This window comes from Corylus avellana, chromosome 4 (genome assembly GCF_965113065.1).
Source record: "Corylus avellana chromosome 4, dhCorAvel1.hap1.2, whole genome shotgun sequence".
Classification (NCBI taxonomy): Eukaryota; Viridiplantae; Streptophyta; class Magnoliopsida; order Fagales; family Betulaceae; genus Corylus; species Corylus avellana.
This window is the reverse complement of record NC_142493.1, coordinates 14,426,496-14,451,353: the sequence shown is the minus strand read 5'-3', so window position 1 is coordinate 14,451,353 and position 24,858 is coordinate 14,426,496. Positions and strand designations below refer to the sequence as shown.

Below are 24,858 nucleotides of genomic sequence, written 5' to 3'. Positions count from 1 at the left end.
TTTAATCTTTTTAAATATTTTCATTAGAAGTTAATGGCTAAAACTAACGAAGGGGTTAAATTGATTGAAATTGAAAGTTCAAGAGTGTAAATTAAGAGTTTTTGAATTTTAGGAGGTCTTCTCAAAATGCGCAGTAGTTGAAGGGTTTAAAGTGAAGTTTCGCCATCAATTAAATAGACAAAATATAGTGCCAAGTAGTAAAAGATTATGGAGGAAAAAAATTAAGGAATTTGAAAAATATTAAAATTGAACAAAAGCCAACATTTTCTAGTTGTAAGACTTTAAAAGAAAGAAAGAAAGAAGATATATTCCAGAAAATAAGAGGATGTCACCTAAACGCTACACGCTTATGCATAAACCAGCCTGCAGGTGCCTGTTCCAATGATCATTGTCCTAAATATTGTCCCCGAAAGCACAGGTTGCAATGCAGGCACATAACAATGAGGAGACAAGTAATTTCATGTTTGACAATTGCCATCTTCTTGCAGTCACCCTTAATGTTGTCAAGCAATCTAGCTTGCATGATTCACAGTTGAAACACAAAAGTTTTGGGGGCATTGACCCATGCAAAACTTTCCACCACACCTTCGGTCTTCTTCCATTCAATTGGTTTCATATAGTTAAAATTACAGTCACCAGATGCAAGATGGCTTCCAAGTTGCAACCAGACTGCAAATCACAAACAATTGCAAGGTATGTTAGATTTGAGAAAATGGTAATAGCACAAAAATGATTGGAAATATGAATCGCATCTAACACACATTTTGCGGTGTTCTACAAGAATTGCAACTCTTCATAAATTTTTATTATAGCAACCAACAAAAAAGTTGGCAAATATGAAGCTGTCACAACTGCCAAAACGAGAAACAGAATAGTAAAATGCCTTTTGTCAAATCACAAGATGTATTCAAGATCAAATACATTATCCTATCAGAATAGAAACCTAGATCAAAAGGGGTCCTACCAGAGTTTATGCAACAAAGTAAAGAAATTTCATAGCTCAGATTTCATAGATTTTTGATAAGTAGCTCAGATTTCATATATCAAAAGGCAAAAGTCCATTTTTTCCTTCCATTTTTTCCTCTAGAGGCACTCACACAGTCAGACCCCAGACGACGTCCCCAAAAGAACTTGTATTAGTGCCTGAGAATGGTGACACTATGCTATGCTGTGGCTCCTTTGGCAGAAATTAGTATTTAGAATTTAATTTACAAAGGCATGGAGGAATTAAGTGGAAAGGTCATGATCATTTTGGGAAAATCATCTTTAAAACCCAGAAACAGCTCCCCATTTATGCAGACTGTTGCGGTACCTCCGTATTTTGAATCTCAGCTCCATGGAATAAAAATACTAATGGTGAAACACAGTATAGAACTAACTAATGTCAAGTAAATCCTCAAATCAGCTAAACTGTGAGTAAAGATCTTTTTCAGATTCCTTATTCTTATACTCTTGAGTCTTGTCTGAAAAAGGCCCTACAGCCACCTTTCTCGGTGACTGCAGAATTTGCAGCAACCAAATCTTAATTTGGTTCCTACAATGCAATGCAACACACTCGATCACTCATACAACAAGTTATGCCAATGTAAAACACACAGGATATCATGCACTCATGTTGTACAAACCATATTCATGTCAATTAAGTGAAGTCAGAATCAACATGTTTCCTTTAGTGCTGGCAGCATGTATAAGAAGATCAAAGGTTAACTTTAATTCAGTTATTAATGTATTAATAGGTTTTCGTTATGATTCTTATAATACAAAACTATACATCAATGATAAGGCTTATTAGAACTCATACCAAAGCAAAATCCGGCTGTGAAATAGGAGAAAACGAAAAGACAAAAATCTGTTCTTTTGGGCAGCAACATTGTTCTGTGCAGGAAATCTCTTACACTAATTTTGCAAGATTTAAGATAGCGGGATTAAGAAAAACACAAAGGAGATTTTTTTTCTCAAATTTGTTGAAAAGGAACTCTCAAAACTTGAAGAAACCATTGAAAACACTTGCATCAAGAAGCTGTACAACTTCTAGGAATCGGTTTTGGGGCTTAATTTGCCACGATCCTGGTTGCAGCCTTGAAGGATTTGGTTTGTAGGCTTTTCGGTTTTGCAGAGAGAGAGAGAGAGAGAGAGAGAGCTGCGAGGATTCTACCCATTGCTGCTTTTTATGAAGCCTAAACTCTTTTCATGGAATGTGAGATGGCTAAATGAGTGGAAAAAGTTGAGAGAGAGAGAGAGCTGCGAGGATTCTACCCATTGCTGCTTTTTATGAAGCCTAAACTCTTATCATGGAATGTTAGATGGCTAAATGAGGGGAAAAAGTTGAGAGAGAGAGAGAGAGAGGGAGAGAGCTGCGAGGATTCTACCCATTGCTGCTTTTTATGAAGCCTAAACTCTTATCATGGAATGTGAGATGGCTGAATGATGGGAAAAAGTTGAACTATTATTCTCTACTATCCATGTGTAAAGGTATTTGAACATTATATTTTTCAGCTCTACCATCGAAGTTTCTAGATCTTCAAAGCTCATTGCATTTTACTCTCTTCAAATACACCACATTAAATACAAATGAGCCAACCTCCGAACTTTCAAAATGTTATGGCATCCTACTTGACCTTTCCAACTCACCAATAACTCTCTCACTCTTCTAAGCATAACCCAAGTGCCACCAACCAAATTGATAAGCAAACTCCATAATTTTCTTACATATACAACAACAATCTACCACTATGATGTTCCTCTTCTTCACGCTATCTAAAGTCGAAATTTTTCCTAATGTCGTCGTCCACACAAAGAACATCACCCTCAAATGAGCCTCAACTGTCCAACTACTCTTCCAAGGAAAAGGAGAACTAGTAAGAATGGATAACTTTTTTTTTTTTGATAAGTAATGTTTATATATCAAAAGCGCAGAGGGGCGCAACCTTATCACACAGGTAGTATACAAGGGAAACGTCTAACTAGAAGAAGAGAAAATAACAAGTAAATCAAGATAGCTAATCACTACGGGAGCGAGCCAAGCAGCTGTCCAAGTGTAAAGCATATAGAAGAAGAAGGTCATGAGTTCCTCCAAAGATCTTTCAGAATCCTCAAAGCATCTCTCGTTCCTTTCTAACCATAAACACCATACAATGCATAAAGGAACCATTTTCCAAACAACGGCACTCCTAGAGCGACCTCCCAACCACCAACAAGTAAACAAACCCTCCACCTTGCTAGGCATAACCCAAGACAAACCAAATCTACTGAAGATGGCATGCCATAAGGAACGAGCAATCTCACAATGAAGGAAAAGATGATCAATAGTCTCCTCATCAATTTTGCACAAGAAACATCTATTGATCACGATAAGATTCATTTTCCTAAGATTATCAATAGTAAGGATTTTCCCTAACACCGCCGTCCAAGTGAAGAAAGCCACTCTCAAAGGTGCCTTGGTGCGCCAAATACTCTTCCAAAGAAAATGACTCTCCTCTTTGCATACCAGGGTATTGTAGAAGGATCTAACATCAAATTTCCCTTTTCTAGACGGAATCTACCAAATTTTGTCCTCCCCTCCCCTACTCATTTTGTGAGAATATAACAGAGTATAGAACGAGGCTAGCACTTCCAATTCCCAATCGTGGACCGACCGAAAGAAACTAACATTCCATTGAAGAGTTCCACCCATAAGCTCCAAGTTGTCAGCAATGGATGCTTCTTTTGCATTGGCTATGTTGTATAGGCCTGGGAAAGCTTCCTTAAGAATCATTTTTCCGCACCAAACATCATCCCAAAATCTGATTGTAGACCCATCTCCTGGATCGAAGAATGGATAACTCATGATAATATAACCTCACTTCAAACTTTCTCCTTTTGGAAGGAATCCAACATATTCTATCTTCATCTCCTTGTCTTAATATCAGAGAATGCAACAAACTCAAAGAAAGAAGAGACCAAATCCACCTCCCAACCATGTACAGGTCTACTAAAAAAATATATTCCATTAAGATTTCCATTTTGGGCGCGAAATACTAAACAATTACCGATAAAATATCTTCAAGGACCATTTCCCACACTACAAAATCACGACAAAACCTGACCTTTGACCCATCTCCCACCTCATATCTAACAAATCTTGAAATAAACTTCTCACCCCCTCCTTATATATTTCCACACTCCCACTCCGAAGAGCGCCTGCTACCTCCTTAGAACACTATTTTTTTATTTTTTGATGAATAATATCAATTTTATTGAAAGAAAAGGGCAAATGCCCCATACACAAAAAGTATACAAGAGAGCCAAACTAAAGGCTACTACAATTTAAAAAACAAAAGTTAGAAAACCAAATATTAGAAAAATAAATATCATTGGAGCCAAGAGGTTGCAGATTATGATAAAATTTGGCTGCAGAAGCCTTCTTCATGTTTGAATTGGCTGTTAAGAAGACCAGAATGCTAAAGAAAATAAAATAGGAATCTTACAAATTGAGGAAAACTTGGACTCATTAATATTATATGTTTTCTTTCATCCACGTTTAAAGTGAGCAATATCTTCCTATGAATCTCTCACAAAATTCAAATTTAAGTCTGAGACCTGTGAATAAAGGACCAGTAAAGGAACTTGAATAACAACTAATGTTTGAAATTCAAGTCCGGATAGGTGGAAAGTAGTAGCAAGGGTCAACTGAAGTTAAAGAATAGAAGTCCCAACAAGAGGCAGTGAGAACTGAGATCACATACATGATGTGACAATTATTTCACAGAAATTCTAATTCTTCCAAACATCTACAGTTCCTTTGTAGCATAAATGACCACATGTAGGGCTTAATTTGATAGGGGAGTTTGTTCCCCTATAATGCGTTGCAGCCGACAAATTTACCAACTATTCACTAATGAAATTTAACAAGATCAATTTTTTTTTTCTTTTTTCTTTGATGGTAGGGTAGCAATTTCAAATGAAATTGCTGTGCCCGTTCTTTTTCTGTTTCTATAGCTTTTAGTACCTATTTAGGTGTACACATTAAATATTCATCTATTCCATAAAGTTCTTAAGGAAGCTGCCACAACATAGAAATAAAATGCAGAACCAAACTAATGCAATTGAAGATTAAAGATGTCTTTACCACATGTATACTTATCAGCTTATGTATGCGATTAAAATCTACTACCATCAGCTATAAGTTCATATCCGACCATCAATTTCAGAGGCAAAACTAGTATGAGGAACATGAAAATATTCACCATTTGGCTTTTATTATATAAGCACAGTTTTAAGCATGGTTCTTTTGTCATTGACAATATAAGATGAAAACCATTTTACACATATTGTGACAACATGGGGATCTCAACAGAATTTATAATCAAATCCATGAACAATATAAGATCAAAACTACGTAGTCAAAAAAAAAACCTCGCTTGGTATATAATACGCCAGTGTTAGGAAACAGCAACATGAGACACCGAATTTCTCCGCACAAGGCGGGACGACTTGTTCTTCTTCACATAAGAGGAATTCCAGTCCCCACCATCCTGAGCATAATAATCCATGGGATAATCCCCATTTCCACACCCACAGCACGACTCGCTCTTGCCACAGCACCCCGTGCCCGAAGTCACCCCCACACTCTTCTCCCACCAACCGGGTACAAAGCCGAGCGCAATCTCGGCCTCGAACGGAGTCAAGAGCGGCTTCTGAAAAGCCTCACCCCAATCAATGGACAACCTAGGACACGCTATCTGAATCCAAGCATCCACGGAGTCCCCGAACAATGCCATCCGCTGGGGACTAATTTCCGACATCAGAACAACCGTGTAATCGAAGCCATTCTCTTCCATTCTCCGCTCCAACCTCTCTAGAATCCGAGGATTCCCTTGCCTCCCCAACGTCCCCAACACAATGCCCCAACTCTTGGCCTCCCTCCTGGCCCTCAAAACGGCACTCTTCCTCGCCTCCTTCATGCCCTTATGATCATACTCCTCTGAGAATAACTTTCCGATGTAGGGGTCGTAGCGAAACGCCCTAATGCACGGGTTCGCTATCATCATCGCTTCCAGATGGAACCTCCCGTCCGCCACGAACACTATCACGCTCTCCTCCTCACCATCCGTGCGAATCCTCGGGGCGGTGCAACCGAGGACCTCGCCGGCCGATAACGGCTTCGATTGCGGGATCGAGACCCGGAAACCGTGGTTTTCCAGCTCGGGCTTGATGGCTCGGATGGCCGAAGCGAATTGGATGGTGCCAGCGAGGACGAGGGTTTTGGTGGTGGGGAGATTGAGGGTTAGGGTTTGCAGGAGGCGGTGGGTGTCGATTAGGATGTCGACGAATACGTATAGGCAAGGGATGGAGGTGCAGTCGATGGGAACCAAACAGCTGTGGCCGTAGTGGATGAGGAGGTCGGCGCCAAGGGCGGAGGCCGAGAGGTCGTCGACGCAGCAGGCGCCGTAGGTGACGTCGCCGAGGATGAAGCAGTGGGAGACTTTGGCGAAGGAGGTGAGGATGTCGGAGAGGATGAGGGAGTACATGAGGAGGCCCTCCGGGAGCTGGAGGGCGACGCGGTTGGCGTTGGTGGAGAGCGCGCGCCAGACGCACTTGTGGATCTCGAAGTTGTAGTTGGAGGGGAGGAGGGCGATGGCGGCGTTGAGGGCTGGGTTGTTGAGGATGGAATCGGGGATTTGGCTCTTCACGAAGCGCTTTGGGGTGCCTCTTGCCCTTCCCAAGATCGGTTTCTCACTGACTGTAGATTGGTCTTCCTTGCCCTGTTGCTGTTGCTGTTGCTGCCGCTGCCGCTGCCGCTGCTCCTGCAGCTCCATGACTCACTTCTTCGGTTCTGATTCTTGTGAAGGAGTAAATATACTCTTGTTTTCAAAAAAAAATTTTAATTTTTAATTTTTAATTTTTTTAATTTTAATTTTTAATTTTTAATTATGATTCAGTTTTTTACTTGGACCGTGGGTCCCTTCCAAAGGGAGGCTAAATAGCGTATAATGGTCCATTTTCGGTCATCATTTATCCACATTTTCGGTAAAAATAAAAATATAAAAAATATAAAAAATAATATTGAAGTAATGCGGTTGGATCGAAATTTTACTCGTTCATAAATAATGAAAGTACAAAAAAAAGATTATCATGATACCGGCCGATTGTCAATTTTATGACTTTATTTTATTTTGGATTAGTTTTGCTTTATATGTCCCTTGGAAGAGTGTGTGGTGGACGCACGCTCCTCTGAGAGCGGCCTTTTTTTGTTTGGTCAGCGGTTCTAGGTAAAATTTTGACCTTGAATAATATCAGAAAGCATCACTTCATTGTTTATGTGACAAACATGTGTTGCATGTGCAAGAGGAGTGAAGAGATGGTGGATCATCTCCTTCTTCATTGTGAGGTTGTTTCTGCTGATCTGCTCTGTGGTATGCCATCTTTAGTCGCTTTGGGATGGCCTGGGTGATGCCTAGACTGGTATTTGATTTACTAGCCTGTTGGTGGTCTTTGGGAGGAAATGAACAATAGGTGCTTTAAGGACTTAGAAAGGTCTTTGTAGGACATTTTATCCTCTTGTTTTCACACTTTGTATCTTTGAATTGTGGCATAGCTGTCTCTGTTGTCCATTACTTATGATGATTTCTGTTGGGAATAAATTCACACTACAAGCCCACCAAATTCTGGGCCCAATGGCCAAGGATAGGCCCATGAAGATATTAATTAAATAGCAAGGACTATTTAATTAATTGATAGTCTTATATTCCAATTAGGATAATATTGGAATAAAGACGTCATACTTATCTCTACAAGATGACTACTCAATATTATCTCTACATGATATCTGTTGAAGGTTTTTCTCTACATGATAGCTGTTGAGTTTTATCTCAACTCTGGACTCTCAAACCAATTCAAATGAGAAGGTCCAGTCCAAGTCTACTTCAAAAGCCCGAGCCTATAAATAGGCCCCTACATAAGGTACTGAGGAAAGGGAGATCTTGAATCCTGAAATATAATCACACATATGATTGAGCGTATTTAATTATTGTGCGCCGAAGCACCATATTTCTCTTAAGAATTTTCTGACTTTGGCATCGGAGTGTCCCCGGTTCCCCGGGGACCCCCTTGACAATATTGCCTTTTTTGTAGTGATTTGGAGTGCACGACGACGTATTGAAGACCTCGAAGAAAGCGCATCCACCGTGTTGAAAACTGTTCAAACAGTTTGGCGCCGTCTGTGGGAACGACTAGTTCGTTTCTCATAAAAAATTTTATTCATCACGGTGTCCATTGCCCATAGCAGATCTGCCTCTTACGTTGCAAATCCATATTCACTAAAGCCCAAACGATCAGCCCAACAATCACTAGATCGGCGACCTCCAGCTCTGACGCAGACCGCCGGACCTCCAGACCCCGATTCTCCGGGCTGCAGCGTCATCGATCTCCGTACCCGCAAATCGCCGACCAACAGATCTGCAAGCCAAGTACGCAGATCAGACGGCCGGAGTAAACCGGTTCTGAGAAAAGAACCGCCACTACCGACCCTCCACTGCCGAAGTACCTCCAAACCGGACTGCCGGAGCACCGCCAGCCTCCAGCCCACAGCTTCGCCGAACCACTGCTGCAGACCCGCGACACCACTGTTCATCGCAGATCCGACCTCTTGCCGGAGAACCGACCAACTACCGTGGATCCAACACACGACCGATTCTCGCTCCAGGGACTACCGACCCTCCACTGCCGGAAACCCGCACCACTGCCGTTCGCCGGTCATACCCCACTGCGGTTCGTTGCAGATTCACGCCACTGCTGTGCGTAGAAGGGTCTGTGAAGAAGTCAAAAGAAAAAAGAAAGAAAAAAAAAAAGAAGAAGTACTGTGCAGGAAGTCAGAAGAAAAAAGAGAAAAAAGAAAAAGGGTGCTGCGCAGGAGAGAGAAGAAAGAAAAAAGAAAAAAGAGAAAAGAAGAAAAGAAAGAAAGAAAAAAAAAAAAAGTGTGCTGCGCAGGAGAGAGAAGAAGAAAAGAAAGAAAAAAGAAAAAAGAAAAGAGAAAAGAGAAGAAAAAAAAATATATATATATATATAATTGCACGTGAAGGCCAGGCCGTACGTTGGAGGATTTGGAGAAGAAAATTGGTGTTTGGCAACAGGTTTTTCTTATTCATCTATATTCCTGTTTTGGTTTTGGAATAGCTTATCCTGATTTAAGTTTATATTCCTATTCTGGTTTAAGAATAGCTTATCCTGATTTAAGTTTATATTCTTATTCTGGTTTAGGAATAGGTTATCCTAGTTTAAGCTTATATTCTTATTCTAGTTTAAGAATAGGCTATTCTAGTTTAAATTCCAAATTTGGTTTTGATTGGTTGTGAGAATAAGGTAATTCTTATTCCAAATTATTACATTTTGGGGATACTCTATCACGGGTAAGAAGAAAAGGACAAAGCAAAAAGAAAAAAAAATTCTGCCATGGTGGCTACGCGAACGGAAATGGCCAACCATGTTGGCCCATTGGTCCAGCCTAATTCGAAACCGGTCAACCACGCCGGCCAGGTTGACCCAATAGATCCATTTATCAGCATCAACCCTGTTGATCCCATAGTTCAGCAGGGACCGGTTCAACACAACATACCTCCCCGTCGATCGGAAATGGGAGATCCTGAACGCTTTGCGGCAATGGCAGCGCAAATCGAAGCCCTGACACGGCAAAACGCAGAACTCCGTCTACGAGTATCAGAGCAGTCTCATCGCAAGGAAACCCGTGGTAGGCGGGACGAAGAAGAGCACAACAGCCGTGTTGGCACTCATAATCAACCAAGAAGAGGACACCACGAAGAGAACTTCAAGCAGCATGCAAGTCGAAACGAGGAAAATCGGGTGAATGATAGCAAAATCAGTGGTACCCAAGATAGACATGACGAACTCAACAGGAGGATGGCAGAGTTTGACAAGAGGTTCACCAACCTGGAGATGGAGCGAAAGAATAAAGGGAAGGACACCTTCGTGGAGAAGGTGTTGCAGGGAACCAGTTCACCTTTTTCCCCACGTGTGGAGGAATATAGGTTGCCTGAAAAATTCAAGGCTCCTCCTATGAGGAGTTACAATGGGGTCGGAGATCCAGTTGAACACTTGGAAGATTTTCGGTCACATGTGTGCCTCCTTGGCATCCCAGACGAGGTGGCTTGCAGGGCCTTCCCTCTCACTTTATCAGGAAGTGCCCGGAACTGGTTCAGGAAGCTGCCCCCGGGCTCAGTCGACAAATTTGAAGATCTAGGTCGGGTATTCTTAACTCAGTTTATGACTTCACGGATCTGGAAGAAACCACCATCCTATTTGCTGACTCTGAAGCAGCGCAATGATGAAACCTTGAAGCAATTCATAACTCGATTCAACCTAGAGAAGACAGAAATTGAAGAACCCTCAGATGACCTGATATACTCGGCAATTTATCATGGGCTATTGACCAAAGAACCGGTGATGAGGAAAATGGCACGAAAACCACCGAGCAATCTACAAGAATTGATGAGCAAGGTACAAGAGTTCATCAATGAGGCTGATGTTCTAGAAGCAATAGATAGCACGAGACATCCGGGGCAAAAAGAAGATAAAAACAAGGAAGACTACTTCCAGGATTGGGTGTAGCAGTGACAGGAAATAGCAAGGAACGCGGAGCATCTGAAGAAGTACTATCAGTAGTACGCCCAAAGTTTGGTTTATTTATGCTTTTATGCTTTTATTATTTGATTGTCTTTCAATAATAAATTTGATTTGAATAAAGAGTAATGCTAATTTAAGCATCGGAGTGTCCTCGGTCCTCCGAGGACCCCCTTTGACAATTACTCTTTGGTAGACAGGACAAGGAGAAAACCTTGGACAAAAACAATAAGCTACTTCGAGGTGAAAGGTGAGCAAAGGCTAATCTATTGAAAGATTCATATATCATGGTTGTAAATTATTCTGCAGGTTAAAGCTTAGTTTGTCAAGCGGGATTCAATGAAGAACCGGGTATATCACCCCCGGATATTTGAAAGAAGAAATGGGTATATCACCCCCATATATTTCAAAGAAGAACTGGATATGTCACCACCAAAGACAAGGAGAAAACCTTGGACAAAAACAAGAATAGGGAGACAACCCTCTAAAACAAGGATAAGGAGAAAACCTTGGGCAAAAACGAGGACAAGGAGAAAAGCTTGGGCAAAAACAAGAATAGGGAGACAACCCTCTAAAACAAGGACAAGGAGAAAACCTTGGGCAAAAACGAGGACAAGGACAAAACCTTGGACAAAAACAAGAATAGGGAGACAACCCTCTAAAACAAGGACAAGGAGAAAACCTTGGGCAAAAACGAGGACAAGGAGAAAAGCTTGGGCAAAAACAAGAATAGGGAGACAACCCTCTAAAACAAGGACAAGGAGAAAACCTTGGGCAAAAACGAGGACAAGGAGAAAAGCTTGGGCAGAAACAAGAATAGGGAGACAAGCCTCTAAAACAAGGACAAGGAGACGACCTTGGGTAAAAACAATTAACGGGAGACAACCCGGTAAAAAACAAGGAGCTACGCCAAGGCGAACAAGGAATAAAGGCATTTGTAAGAGAATCGGGCATGATCCTCGGGTGTCTCAAGGATATAATAGGCTTAACCCCCGGGCAAAGGAAAGAGTTGGGGGGTACTCGTGGCAACAAGGAGAAAACCTTGGACAAAAACAAGAAATCACCCCAAGGCGAACGGGGAACAAAGGTATCTCGGAACTAGGATGGGTTTAACCCCGGGCAAAAGATAGAGCTGGGGGGTGCTCCCGGGAACTCAGGCGGTGCCAAAAATAGAGCTGAAGAGCTCCAACTAACGAGCTCAAAGTACACTCACTAGGGAGACACGAGTCTCGGACAAGGTTAAACAACAAGCCACCAGAAGGCTTTGACTAAATTCCCATTACCCAAGTACCTTGGCTAAGGGAATTGGGGGGTAACTGTTGGGAATAAATTCACACTACAAGCCCACCAAATTCTGGGCCCAATGGCCAAGGATAGGCCCATGAAGATATTAATTAAATAGCAAGGACTATTTAATTAATTGATAGTCTTATATTCCAATTAGGATAATATTGGAATAAAGACGTCATACTTATCTCTACAAGATGACTACTCAATATTATCTCTACATGATATCTGTTGAAGGTTTTTCTCTACATGATAGCTGTTGAGTTTTATCTCAACTCTGGACTCTCAAACCAATTCAAATGAGAAGGTCCAGTCCAAGTCTACTTCAAAAGCCCGAGCCTATAAATAGGCCCCTACATAAGGTACTGAGGAAAGGGAGATCTTGAATCCTGAAATATAATCACACATATGATTGAGCGTATTTAATTATTGTGCGCCGAAGCACCATATTTCTCTTAAGAATTTTCTGACTTTGGCATCGGAGTGTCCCCGGTTCCCCGGGGACCCCCTTGACAATATTGCCTTTTTTGTAGTGATTTGGAGTGCACGACGACGTATTGAAGACCTCGAAGAAAGCGCATCCACCGTGTTGAAAACTGTTCAAACAATTTCCTTACTCGCTTTTCTTTTTCTAGTTAGATGATCTTTTTGTATTCTCCCTGTGTATAGGTCAGTAGTTATTACTTTTCAAAAAATATGTTCAAAAAAAAAAAAAAGGTTTAGCTTTAATTATTATTTTTTTCTTTATTAGGATTAGGTTACTATTGCTACTAAGATTATGTTTACATTCTTTATAAAAGATTTATTTTATATAAATAAACTAGCTTATAATGTAAAACTCACTTAATTAAATCATTATAAAATCAAATAATTTTTCTAAAAAATCGATGAAGTTTGTGTTTTTTTCTTAACGCATTTTGATTAATTTCTTTTGCTACGTCAAAGAAGCAGGGGAAGAGAAGTGTTTGATGAAAGAAGGAGATGGTGGTTTATTTATAGGCATATTCTTTTTTTCTTTTTCTTTTTTTTCGGCCCATTTATAGGCGATATTCAGGATGTTTAGGAGATATTTTTCTTTCAAACTTATCTTATTACTATCTTAGTTTCTAACATAAATATCATTTGCCCAGGTGGCAAAACTTGAGATCAGCTGCTTCTCATACATAAAATGGTGACTTTGGCTTAGGGCACTAGCAACGATTTTTCTTTGATTTTCTTTAAATTTTAAAAAATAAAATTATTTTTTGCTTCTATATTCAAATTCACTTCATAATTTTTCTTACATTTTTTTATATCACTAAAATATTATTTCTTTACAAAATATAAGTTCCATACCTACCATTCATTTTTTTACAAAATTCCAACACATTCCTCCAATAAAAGGCAAAAAGATGAAAGGTGTTTATACCAATAACACTATAACATTTTCAATATTTAGGAAAGTTGCTGCAAGTAACTTTGTGTTTCTTTAAAATTTTTCTTATATATAAGGAAGTGAATGAGTTATAGAGCGTTTGTTACTAATAATCTTAAAAACCAATTAGAATAAGCTAATCGTCGGTTTTATATATAGACTTCTATTTTTTTATGTATCTATACACATATATTACTACTTCTATTCTTATTTACCAACTTCTATCCAACTTCACTTAATTTATTACATCAAACCTCTTACTTAAACAATTAATACTAATAATATTATAATTTAATCTTTTTTTTTTTTTTAATTTAGATTAACTCCTTGAATATTTAATCTGTCAAATTAAACTATTTTATCACTTAAATGACCCAATAATATCATTAAAATATAACTCCTTGGAAGATCAAGATGCAGTGACAGAGACTAACGACATCAAGCGTAGGCGGACACCAAAAGGCATGGGATGATGGGAAAGGTGCAGCTATACGTGACGCTACAAGGAAAGTTGATTGCAGCACGATGCCTAGCAATTCGGGCCACCTCAACCCTTCTGCTGCTGAGGCAGTGGCAGGGGTCCAAGTTGCGCGCTTCTGTCAGGAGGCCCATCGTGAGGGCGAATGGCCTATCCCAGGTGGCTGCTAAACAGGGGCAGGGTAGGTCTTGGATGGGAGTCATCCCTTATTGTATGACGGAGATTATTTTGGTAGAGCAATCTGCTCTATCTTTTTGATTGATTAACACAAGTGATCATGAATTATAACTCAAAATAATAATAATAATAATCTCTCATAAAAGCAGAGCTTATAACTCCGTTTACTTTGACGTAAAATAGTTTTCAGAAAATGATTTCCACATTTTACAATATCTACTGCAATATAAAATAGTGGTCAATGGAAAATATTTTCCTTTTGAATGAAAATTCTTTTTTAATTTTCGGAAAATGGTTTACAGTTTTGAAAATCGTAAACCATTTTCCAACTTTGTCCATTTCATTCTCAAATCGACGGATACTGCCAAGACCCACCTAAGACCTCGCCGGGACTTGCTTGGGACTCACTCGGGACTCGCCTGGGACTTGCTTGGGACCCTACCAGGACTTGCCCGAGACTCGACCAAACTTGAACGAGACTCGCCCGGGACTTGCCCGGGACCCACCCGAGACTCGACCGGGACTTGCCTAGGACATGCCCGGGACCTGCTCGGGGCCGGCTTGAGACTTGATCGGGACTTGATTGGGACCTGACCGGGACTTGCTTGGGACTTGCTTGGGACTTGCTCGGGACCCTGCCGGGACCTGACATGGAATGGACCGGATCTACCCGGGACTTGACCGGGACCCTCTCGAGACTTGACCCGGACTCGCCTGGGACTTGATAGGGACCTTGCCGGGACCTCACTGAGACCCGACGGGACCTGCCCGGGACTTGATCGGGACCAACCCAGAACCCCGCCGGGACTTGACTGGGACTTGCCCTTACCTACCCAGCTGGGACTCTTTACCTTCCCTAAAAATATTTTCTAACGGAAATCATTTTACGTCGAAGTAAACGGAGCCTAATAACTTCTAACCAATATTTATTCCTTTAAATATTTATATACCCTCATAAATTTCTTAATAATTAATATCATGCCCATTATGAATATTACTATAATCTTTTTATCAAATTAACATCTCATAAACGAGGGATTAAAATCCGGGGCACTACATAAAGGCTTTTTTTTGGTGGACTTTATTTCTTAGTTTTGGTTATTATGTGTGCACTTTGGATGTACATTAGGCTCAAATTCATTTGAAAACCTAGCTACTTCTGATGCATCTTTCTCTTAGATGTCCATTTTGTCATTGAAATTACAAATTGGACATCAAGATCTATGATTAGACTAAGATCTTGCATCAGCAATTAGTCGCCAAATTGTGATTAAGGGTGTGTTTGGCAAAGGCCTTTGGGGCCCCAAACTATTTATCAATTTTTTTTTTTCCCAACATTCTTACTTTTTACATCATATCAATTATTTTTTATTATTATTAAAATAAAAAAATCACTACAAAATAAAATTTTTTCACTTTTCTATAACATATATTCTTACTTTTTCACTTTTCTAAAAAAAAAAACATTCTTACTTTTTTTCACATCAAGCTACAATATCAGCCAAAAACTTTTAACAAACACACCCTAAAATATGCCAAATATCCACCCGACTTGGCCTTAAATGAAAAGTGAGGATATGGCCCACTACAAAAACAATGCAGGTGAGAATAGTGTGGAGATCGGATGCGGTTCGGCTATTCCCTTAGACCATATCCAACTATTGGATGACATGATGCGTGGGACCTTACTATATGACATGATGCAATTTGAGCATCATGCACAACTAAAACATGCCTAGCCAGGGATGGACACCATGCCATAATGAAAGGTCGAAATGATGCCTGACATGAAGAAGATGCAACCAATTTAGGTACACACTGTAGATGCTCTAATGTCTAATGTTCTTGATTTCTTTTTCAAAAAAATCTTACTCACTTAAGCATTAAAGACAACCCTCGTTAGGAACCCCAACAAGTCTCTAAGCGTATAAAGATACTGTATTTCTGAGTAAAATTGTGTATTCATGGTTGCCATTTCATATGGCTTGTATTGAGATTTATAATGTTTACAGATAAAGTTGTAATACACGACTGGACCTAAGATAACTACACAATGCAAAATAGATAGATGATAAGATTATTACAGAATGATAAAGGGATACAACCAAAACACTATGTTGGAACTTATCCTTTATCTACACTTTGAATAACTGGCTTATCATTAGGATCACAATTATCCTTCAGATGTTTGAATGTTTGAATTTGGAGTTGATTTATCACATGCTTCAATATCCCCTTGCAAGGTCAATAGAGTTGATCGAATGTTGAGCTTGGTATAGAAATTTTGAAACCGAGTTGAAACAATTGGTTTAGTGAGTACATCAGCAATATGGTCTTTGCTTGGAATGAACATGATTTGGAGAGATTTACAAGTTACACAATCATTGATGTGGTTTTTTTGTGTGCAAAAAAATCAATAATAAAAATAACCACTTCGCAATATAACAAATCCCTGTAGGATAGGGCTATATTAAGGGTGTCGAACCTCAATGACTGCATAGGAAGTGTTATCAAGCTTTTCAAGATTAAATATAACTCAATTTAAAAGATGATTGATTTGTTTTGTTTTTAAACTAAATGCATAAAAGTAAAAGTAAAGATGAATAGTATGCGAGATAGAATAGAGGGTTGATTTCATTACTAACTGCATAACAATAGTCAATTATAAATTAATAAAGAAAATTCATATTATGCATGATATAGGGCTTGTCTTACTCGAATAGTCAAGAAATTACCATCATTAAGAAATAAGTATAATCTATCTTTGGTTGGCACGGACCGTCCACCTAATCACTAAGATGCGGTACAATCTGTCTTCCCTAAGTATGGATTATCTAATTCCTTAATAGGTTACACACAATCAATGAATAAGCATAACCCATCTTCGGTTGGTATGAACTGTCTACTTAAATTACATTAAACTAGGGTGTAGTACAATCAGTCTTCCCTAGGCATGGCCTATCAAATCCTATTGATTATGTGTCAGTTAAAACTGTTGTATAACAGTCATTCATATAATCACAGAAAATATGAAAGATTAAGTTCAATCAATAGAAAAGACTTTCTAAGACAAGAGAAAGATTTCATAATGATTGAATATAAACATTAAGATCAATTCTCATAGTTATATAACCATTATGCATATAGAAAAACCCAAATTAAAATACAATTAAACCATTGTTACTTGGAAAGGGCTACATTAACGCCCTATTACGAATTAGTTGCCCATTCCTGGTGCTGGGATGGCCTTCTGCCATATTTCTTTTCTCTTCAACTCTCCAAGCCTTCAAGAAGATAATTTCTATCTAAAACTAAGCATACCTCTCTTCAAGGCTTAGGGGCCTACTTATAGGAGTAGAATAACCCTAGGAATCCCTAGAAAAATTGTAGATAGTCTCCTAGTTGGACTAGGAGACTAAAAACCCTTTCCCAGGTGTAATTTAAGTTCTATCGCGTTCTGGAAAGCCGAGTGCACTCGAGCGCATGTGCACTCAAGCTTAGGTGCGAATGCGCTCGAGCCTAATGACTTGCTCGCTTGAGCGCAGATGCGCTCGAGCTTAGGGCTGAGTGGGCTCAATCCCAGTGCTGTTAGTAGCTTCTCAAAATGCGTTTTAAGCCCAAATTCAATGGTATTTCTTGTATCTTTATTAAACACCTGAAAATACAAAAACAACACAAAGTCAAACAAATAACAATGCTAAGGAATTAACATATGCGAGTTAAGGGGCTTAAATGTGCAACATTCGTTGCACATCAATCACGTACGAAGTGGAAATCAATTTCCACATGTTTGGTTATCGCATGGAACATAGGGTTGACAGAAAGATAGGTTGCTCCAATATTATCACACCATAATTTCGGTGTGGAAGTGAGTGAGAGACTAAGATCCCGGAGCAAGGCTTGAATCCAAAGAATTTCTGCAACAGTGTTTGCCACGACTTTGTATTCAACCTCGGTACTTGATCGCGAGATAGTTGGTTGTTTCATGGAGCTCCATGAAATGAGATTAGACCCCAAGAAAACACAATATGCTCTAGTAGATTTGCGGTCATTGGGGCAGCCAGTCCAATCTACATCAGAGAAGGCCTCAAGCTGGGAAGTGGTGGTACGTTGCAGCAATAACCCATGATTTACCATGTGTTTAAGATACCGGAGTATCCGTTTAACAGCTTGCCAGTGCACCTTGGTAGGGCGATGCATGAATTGACAAACTCTATTGATAGCAAACGCCAGGTCTAAATGAGTAAGGGAAAGATATTGGAGGGAACCAACTGTGTTGCAGTAAAGAGAAGGATCCTCCATTGGGTCACCGGAAGAAAGCATACAGAGAGCTCGACGAGGACATGGGAGAGGATATTGGTTTGGCCTCAATCATGTTCGTGCATTTCAATAGTTCCATAATGTACCCGTGTTGAAAAAGTAGTAGTCCATACTTGAGATGCAGAACTTCCACCCCAAGGAAGAAGTTAAGCTAGACGAGGTCCTTAACAGCATAGTCCACACGAAGATGCTCCAGTAATTCATCTATGGCTGATTGATCCGAAGCTGTAATTATGATGTCATCAACTTAGATTAGAATGTAAATAGTGATATTAGCAAATTTATAAGTAAAGAGTGATGAATCTGCCCTTAAAGCAACAAAGTCGAGAGAATGTAATGTGCCATTGAGATTCGCAAACCAGGCACGTGGGGCTTGCTTCAATCCATATAGAGCTTTGTTTAGCTTGCACAGATGATGAGGTAGTGAGGGATGGATAACTCCAAGTGGTTGGCTCATGTAGACATCTTCAAAAAGAAACCCATGTCGAAAGGCATTTCGGATGTCTATTTGTTTCAATGGCCAGCCTGCAGAGTAAGCTACGGAGAGCACAATGTGAATTGTGGTTGGTTTGACAACTGGGCTAAATGTTTCATCGAAATCAATTCCTGCTTGTTGGTGAAAACCCTTCGCAACAAGCCTAGCTTTGTATCATAATGTTGGTCGCAGCGAGGAGCAGTATGCCCTAGCTTTCCATATAACTGATAGGTGGGATGAGTGGATGCAGGCGCACTCGATGGGAAGAATTATCCACGACCCCAGGATCCAAAGCTACAACCACGGTAACCATGACGACCACCAAAAGGAGAGCCACAAGGGGTCCACGGCCATGGTGCTTAGGTGCATGAGTAGAGAGGTGAGCTAAAGTTGGAGTTAAGGCAGCAGAGGGGAGATGGTGTTCAATCCACATCTCATGAGCAAGGAGATGGCCGTAAATCTCATCAAGCATTAACGGATCCACTCTGGTGGTAAAAAATATAACAAAGGGGTCATATTCTGATTCTAGGCCAGCCAAGAGGAAGGAGACAATCTCAAAATCATTGAGAGGCAATTCGGCAATGGCAAGAGAATCACCCATATATTTGATATTTTGAAAATATTCAATAATAAAGGAATTACATGATGAGTGCCAAATATTGCATATTTTAGCCCTTTAATTTGTACTTGCTAAGCCTTTGGCTTTATTATTTTCTGATGTTTGTGTTAGTTTTGTTGTCTTAGTGTTTTGTAGGTTGTTAAGGAAAAATTGTGCCTTTAAAGTGAAAAATACGGAGTTTGGAAGAAACTTGGAAAAAGTGCCATCAAAGTAGGATCGAGCGCATCATCTTGTGCTCGAGCATCTGTATGCTTGATCCAGCTGGGTTGCGCTTGAGTGCACTATTGTGCAAATTTTAATATACTCGCAAGTGCACGAATTGTTTGCAATATAATGTTTTGCAAAGGCGAGGTCGAACCCACAGGGAATTGTGTTTTTGAAAGAACAACTTATATTTAAACTAATTTTATCCTAACCTAGTTCCAAAAAGAGTTTGATTTGAGGTTTTTGCAAATAAAAAGACAAAACATAAACTATATAAAATAAACTAAGAGATAAAATACAGAGGTTTGGAATCCACACTCACCGAATTATAACAACATACTTCCATGTTTATCAATATTAATCTGAAGTTCTCACAATTAAAATCTTAGATATGTTTTACTATGCTTCAAACAATTAATCAAAACCATCCCTTGTACCCATTCATTGAACAAATCACAAAAGGAATCCAATACCAATTAAGTCATCAGATGTATCCATAAATCACAGAAGATATCCAATTTTAATTGAAACACCAAATGCATCCGTAGAATAAATCACAAGGGATATCCAATTTTTAGGCAAATAAAATCAAGCAATCAATTATGTGAAATTATCTTAAATCATCAAGTGTATCCTTGAATCATAAAAGATATCCAAGAATCATTCCACACATTGAAAATAAGTAAAACAATTGAAATATTAAACCCAATAAAATCAGATAAATAAAGACTTACATAAAAGTGCTGTTGTTTTTCATCGGTGAGGCTTCATCCCCAACCTTAGTTGGGGATGTAGCTGCATATAAAAATAAAATCTAAACCTAAACCTAAAAAAGAAAAACTAAACTAAAGAGAGAAAAGCTGTGAAATTTTGTTCTCCAAACTTGTCTATTTTTCTTGAATGCATAGAGGTCTATTTATAGGCTTAGGAGAGTCCTTGAAGCCCAAGTAAATCTAGATAATTTGGAGGTCTGTCTCCTAGTCCAAATAAAAGTCTGAAATCACAATCTGGCTTGGAAAAGGAGTCTTGCCGCCTTCTGATCGCGTGAGTGATAAGTGCTAAAATATTCATATTTTTAGCCCTTAACTTACATGTTTTAATCTTTTAGTTTTAGTTAATTCATGCCATTTTACTTCCTTTTTGCATTTTCTTTGTTTTATAGGTTTTTGGAAGAAAAGAAAGCGTTTATGGAAAAATTCCAAGTTTAAAGGGCGAATTGGGACGACCTAGAAGATATGGTTAAGCTTAGCCAATCATGGTTAAGTTTATTCCAATAAAGGAAAGGAGTAAATCGGAATTTCTCAAATAATAGTCAAAATCGGATTGGAGGCAAAATTGGATTCTGCATACCTCTTGGTATTTTGACCATAACTTTCAACTCAGATATCTGATTGAGGTAATTCAAGCGGCATTGGAAAGCTAACTCAAAATTATACAAATCATTGTGAAATATAATTTTCCCAATTCGGAGCGCCGCAAGGCCAAAATCATGCCGCCAGTTAAGACTACAATTCTGGGCGAATCCTATTCCGATTTGGACTTGGGTTTTCTTTATCCTAATTGGACTTGGACTTAAACCCTACGAAATTCCTAGGTTTACTAGTTTGTCAAGGACTTCTAAAGCCTATAAATAGACCTCTAAACTTCAAGAATAAACATCCTTGTAATATCCTTAGAAGAGGCACAACTTGAGGAGAGGAATTTGGAGACTACTTCTAGGAGTGGTTTTCGGTTCTTTCTTTCCCCCCTCTTTTCTTTTTATTTTAATTATGTGTAACTAACTCTTAATGAGGGCTAGATTGAAGCCCTAATTATGTTTATTTAATATTTCAATATTGGCGCCTTTGTAATACTCATATTGTGTTGCTTAACTCGATTAATTCCTATTTTCTTGAATTCCTCATATGTATGTGACTGGCCATTATATGCATGTGGTATGGACTAGTTAGTTAAATCAATTTGGATGACCGAGTCCTGGGTTTAACATAAGTAACAAAAGATATCCACACCAGATTCTTGGGTTAATCAACATGGGGAACCGAGAGTAGACACCTATGCCCTAGGCCTCATGTGTTTGTCGATTTCCATAGATTTATGATTTCTTAAAGAACAACTTAGTAGACACCCATGCTAAATCCTTTAAGAATGAAAAGAATTAAAGTAGACACCCATGCCTAATTCGTTGCTTAGAAAAATCAATAGCTTAAGGAGTAGACACCCATACCCTTAGGTTGGCAAACATTAAGTATTCATAATATGATTAGATCATTGGCATATTGTTATATTATCTAAGTATGATTAGTGGTGGATATCAAAGCCCTACCTTTACCTTTACTTTTATCTTTATATCTTTTTATTTCTTTTTTACAATATCAATTCAGTGATAAATTGATATTTTTAATTAATTCTAAATAAAATCACAATCTCCATGGGTTCGACCTCGTACTTGCTGCACTATACTATTGTTTTGATCTTGTGCACTTGCGAGTTAAAACGTACTAAATATTATCTATTAATTTAGGTAGTATTTGGCACAACAGTGAGTGCACTCGAGCGCAATGCCAGTGTGCTCGATCGCACTCGTGCCTGCGTTCCTTCTTCTACGGTGCAGCGCTTGTGCGCTGATATTGTCTTGTGGTCATGGGTGTGCTCAAGCACAACCCATTTGGGATTGAGCGCACATGTGTTCGAGCGCTGGATGGTGCGCTTGATCCTACCTTGGATGGTGATTTTCCAGCTTTCTTCCAAACTTTGCATTTTTCTCTTTAAAGCTGCATTTTTTCTTCAACAACCTATAAAACACTAAAAACACAAAACTAACACAAACCATTAGATTACGATATAGCCAAATGATTAACTAATGTAAATTAAGGGGCCCAAATATGCAAAATTTGGCACTCATCACGTACCTATGCCCACCAGCAAGCCGCAAGCGCCCTAGTGATGCGCTGCAGGAGAAGAATTACATGCCCAAGTGTGATCAAGCGTACTGGCCATGCGCTCGTTTTTAGGGTTTTTAACCCTAGAGACCCTTATAAAATGACGGCTAAGCCTTAAGAAACAGAGGTGGGGAGACCAAATCCGAATTTCAATAGTTTTTCTCCCTTTTAGATTAGTTTTAGGTTTAGGTTTTATTTTCAATAATCATGTAGAGCTAAATTCTCAACTAAGGTTGAGGATGAAGCCCCACTAATGAAGAACAGCACACTTTCATGTAAGTCAATATTATCTGATTTTATTGATTTTAAGGTTTCAATTGTTTTGCTTTAATTCAATTATTGAAATTACTCTTGGATATCTATTGTGATTCCCGGATACATGTGATGATTTAGGAGAGTTTCATTTAATTGTTTGCTTGGATCGTTATTAAACTAAAATTGGATATCTATTTGTGATTTGTCCGACGGATACAATTGATGATTTGGTTTAATCCGGATATCTTTTGTGATTTATATAATGGATGGATACATCAGATGATTAAATTAAATTATGAAGCATGGTAAGACATATATATGATTTTGTTTGTGAGAATTTCAGATGGTATTGATGAACATGGAATGTGTAATTTCGATTTGGCGAGTGAGAATTCCATAACTTTAGTAATTTATCTTTTGATTATTGTTATTGTTATTTAGTTTATGTTTTCTTTTATTCAAAATCTAAAATCTCTTGTAACTAGGTTAAGATTTTAATTTGTTTATATATAATTTGTTTGTCAAAAACACAATTCCCTATGGATTCGATCTTGCACTTGCAAAAGCAATATTGCAAATGACTCATGCACTTGCAAGTATCATTTAAAACTCACAACATTAGCCTTCTTAGAAGTGGCGAGATGGAGAGGCAAACATTGTGATTAAGGTATTCCAAAGAACAAACGTAGTGGCACATCCAATTGCACGAATAACAAAAGGCTTTGTCAAGGTGGAGATCAACACATTGAGGATCATTTGATCCCGTTGAGCCCACATGAGAAATTTTGGGTTCAAGATGGTAGGAGGAGTACACGGTTCTATGCTAGGATTTGTAATAATTTGAGGTGGAGGAAGCAAGGAGCCATCCACAAAACAGTAAGCCTCTTGTCGTTTAAGATAGGCCAAAATCTGAGTTTTTCAGGAGCTTAAATTATCCTTGGAGAATTTATTGTAGAGGGAAGGATTCATGTTTGGAACAATGATAATAGGGGGTTGTATGGGTGTTGGTGGTGGGGTAAGTGGGTTGTTGGTTTTGGTGGAGGAATCAGAGGATTGAGCCATGAGAGAAAAAATAATGAGACGTTGGTGTATATGGCCTCTGCTACCATATCAAGACATTGTATGTTTGAGTAAATTGTGTATTCACTATTGCCATTTCATATGGCTCGTATTGATATTTATAATCTTTACAGATAGTGTTGTAATACACTACAGAACCTAAGATAACTACATAATACAAAATAGATAGATAATAAGATGATTGTAGAATGATAAAGGGATACAATCAAAACACTACGTTGGGATTTATCCTTTATCTACACTTTGAATGGATGGCTTATCATTAGGATCACAATTATCCTTTCCTGATGCTTGAATATTTGAATTTGGAGTTGATTTATTACGTGCTTCAATAGAGCTTACTTCCACTTTCTATCTTCTAGGCATTCCTGATTTGAGATTTGGGTGTGATCAACTGCATCATTAGTTGGCGTCGTCTTTAGGAACGCATTTTTATTTTCTTAAACAAAAGATCATATGTCGAACTCTAGATCAATGCTAGGAGGAATCACACTTGCCCCTCGATCTAGTAATATTCCCAAGACCAACGTGAATGGTGAAAGTGATACAGTAAACTAGAATGTGAGGAACTGAAAACGAATCTTCGAGCATGATTTAAAGGGGAAACAATTAGAATAGCTCAAAATGGGTACCCGTGTAGATGCCTGTGGCGACTCGCTTGATTAAAACGTGACTAAATTTGTTTTTTTTCTTATTAAAAAGCATTACCCACAACAAAGCGGATTGTCACAGTGGCATGGCGATACTGCAGTATGCCATGAACCCATGCATTAACCTGATTGACAATATCATATGCCACACAGAGCTACATGCATCATCAATGATTCATCAGAGTTCATATCTTTGCAGCGGAATATAAATAACATAAGACATAACATAACACATCAGAGCTGATTAATACATCTAAGTGATTAAAGCTTACATACAAAAGAATGGCTATACAAAAGTGTCACATGCGACACGAGCCATATACAAAATAACAATATCTAAGCATAT

At 38.9% G+C, this 24,858-nt stretch overlaps 1 protein-coding gene across 1 annotated transcript; it reads right to left on the bottom strand.

Annotated features, from left to right (window-relative positions):
• Positions 1-221: 221 nt before the first annotated feature.
• LOC132179548 (diphthamide synthesis DPH2 family protein) lies at positions 222-6,789 on the bottom strand. The gene is made up of 2 exons (XM_059592287.2): positions 5,395-6,789; positions 222-669 (listed from the first exon to the last, which is right to left on the bottom strand). Exon 1 carries the CDS (start codon positions 6,507-6,509, stop codon positions 5,421-5,423), a length of 1,089 nt encoding a protein of 362 aa, XP_059448270.2. The 5' UTR covers positions 6,510-6,789; the 3' UTR covers positions 222-669; positions 5,395-5,420.
• Between the last annotated feature and the right edge of the window lie 18,069 nt (positions 6,790-24,858).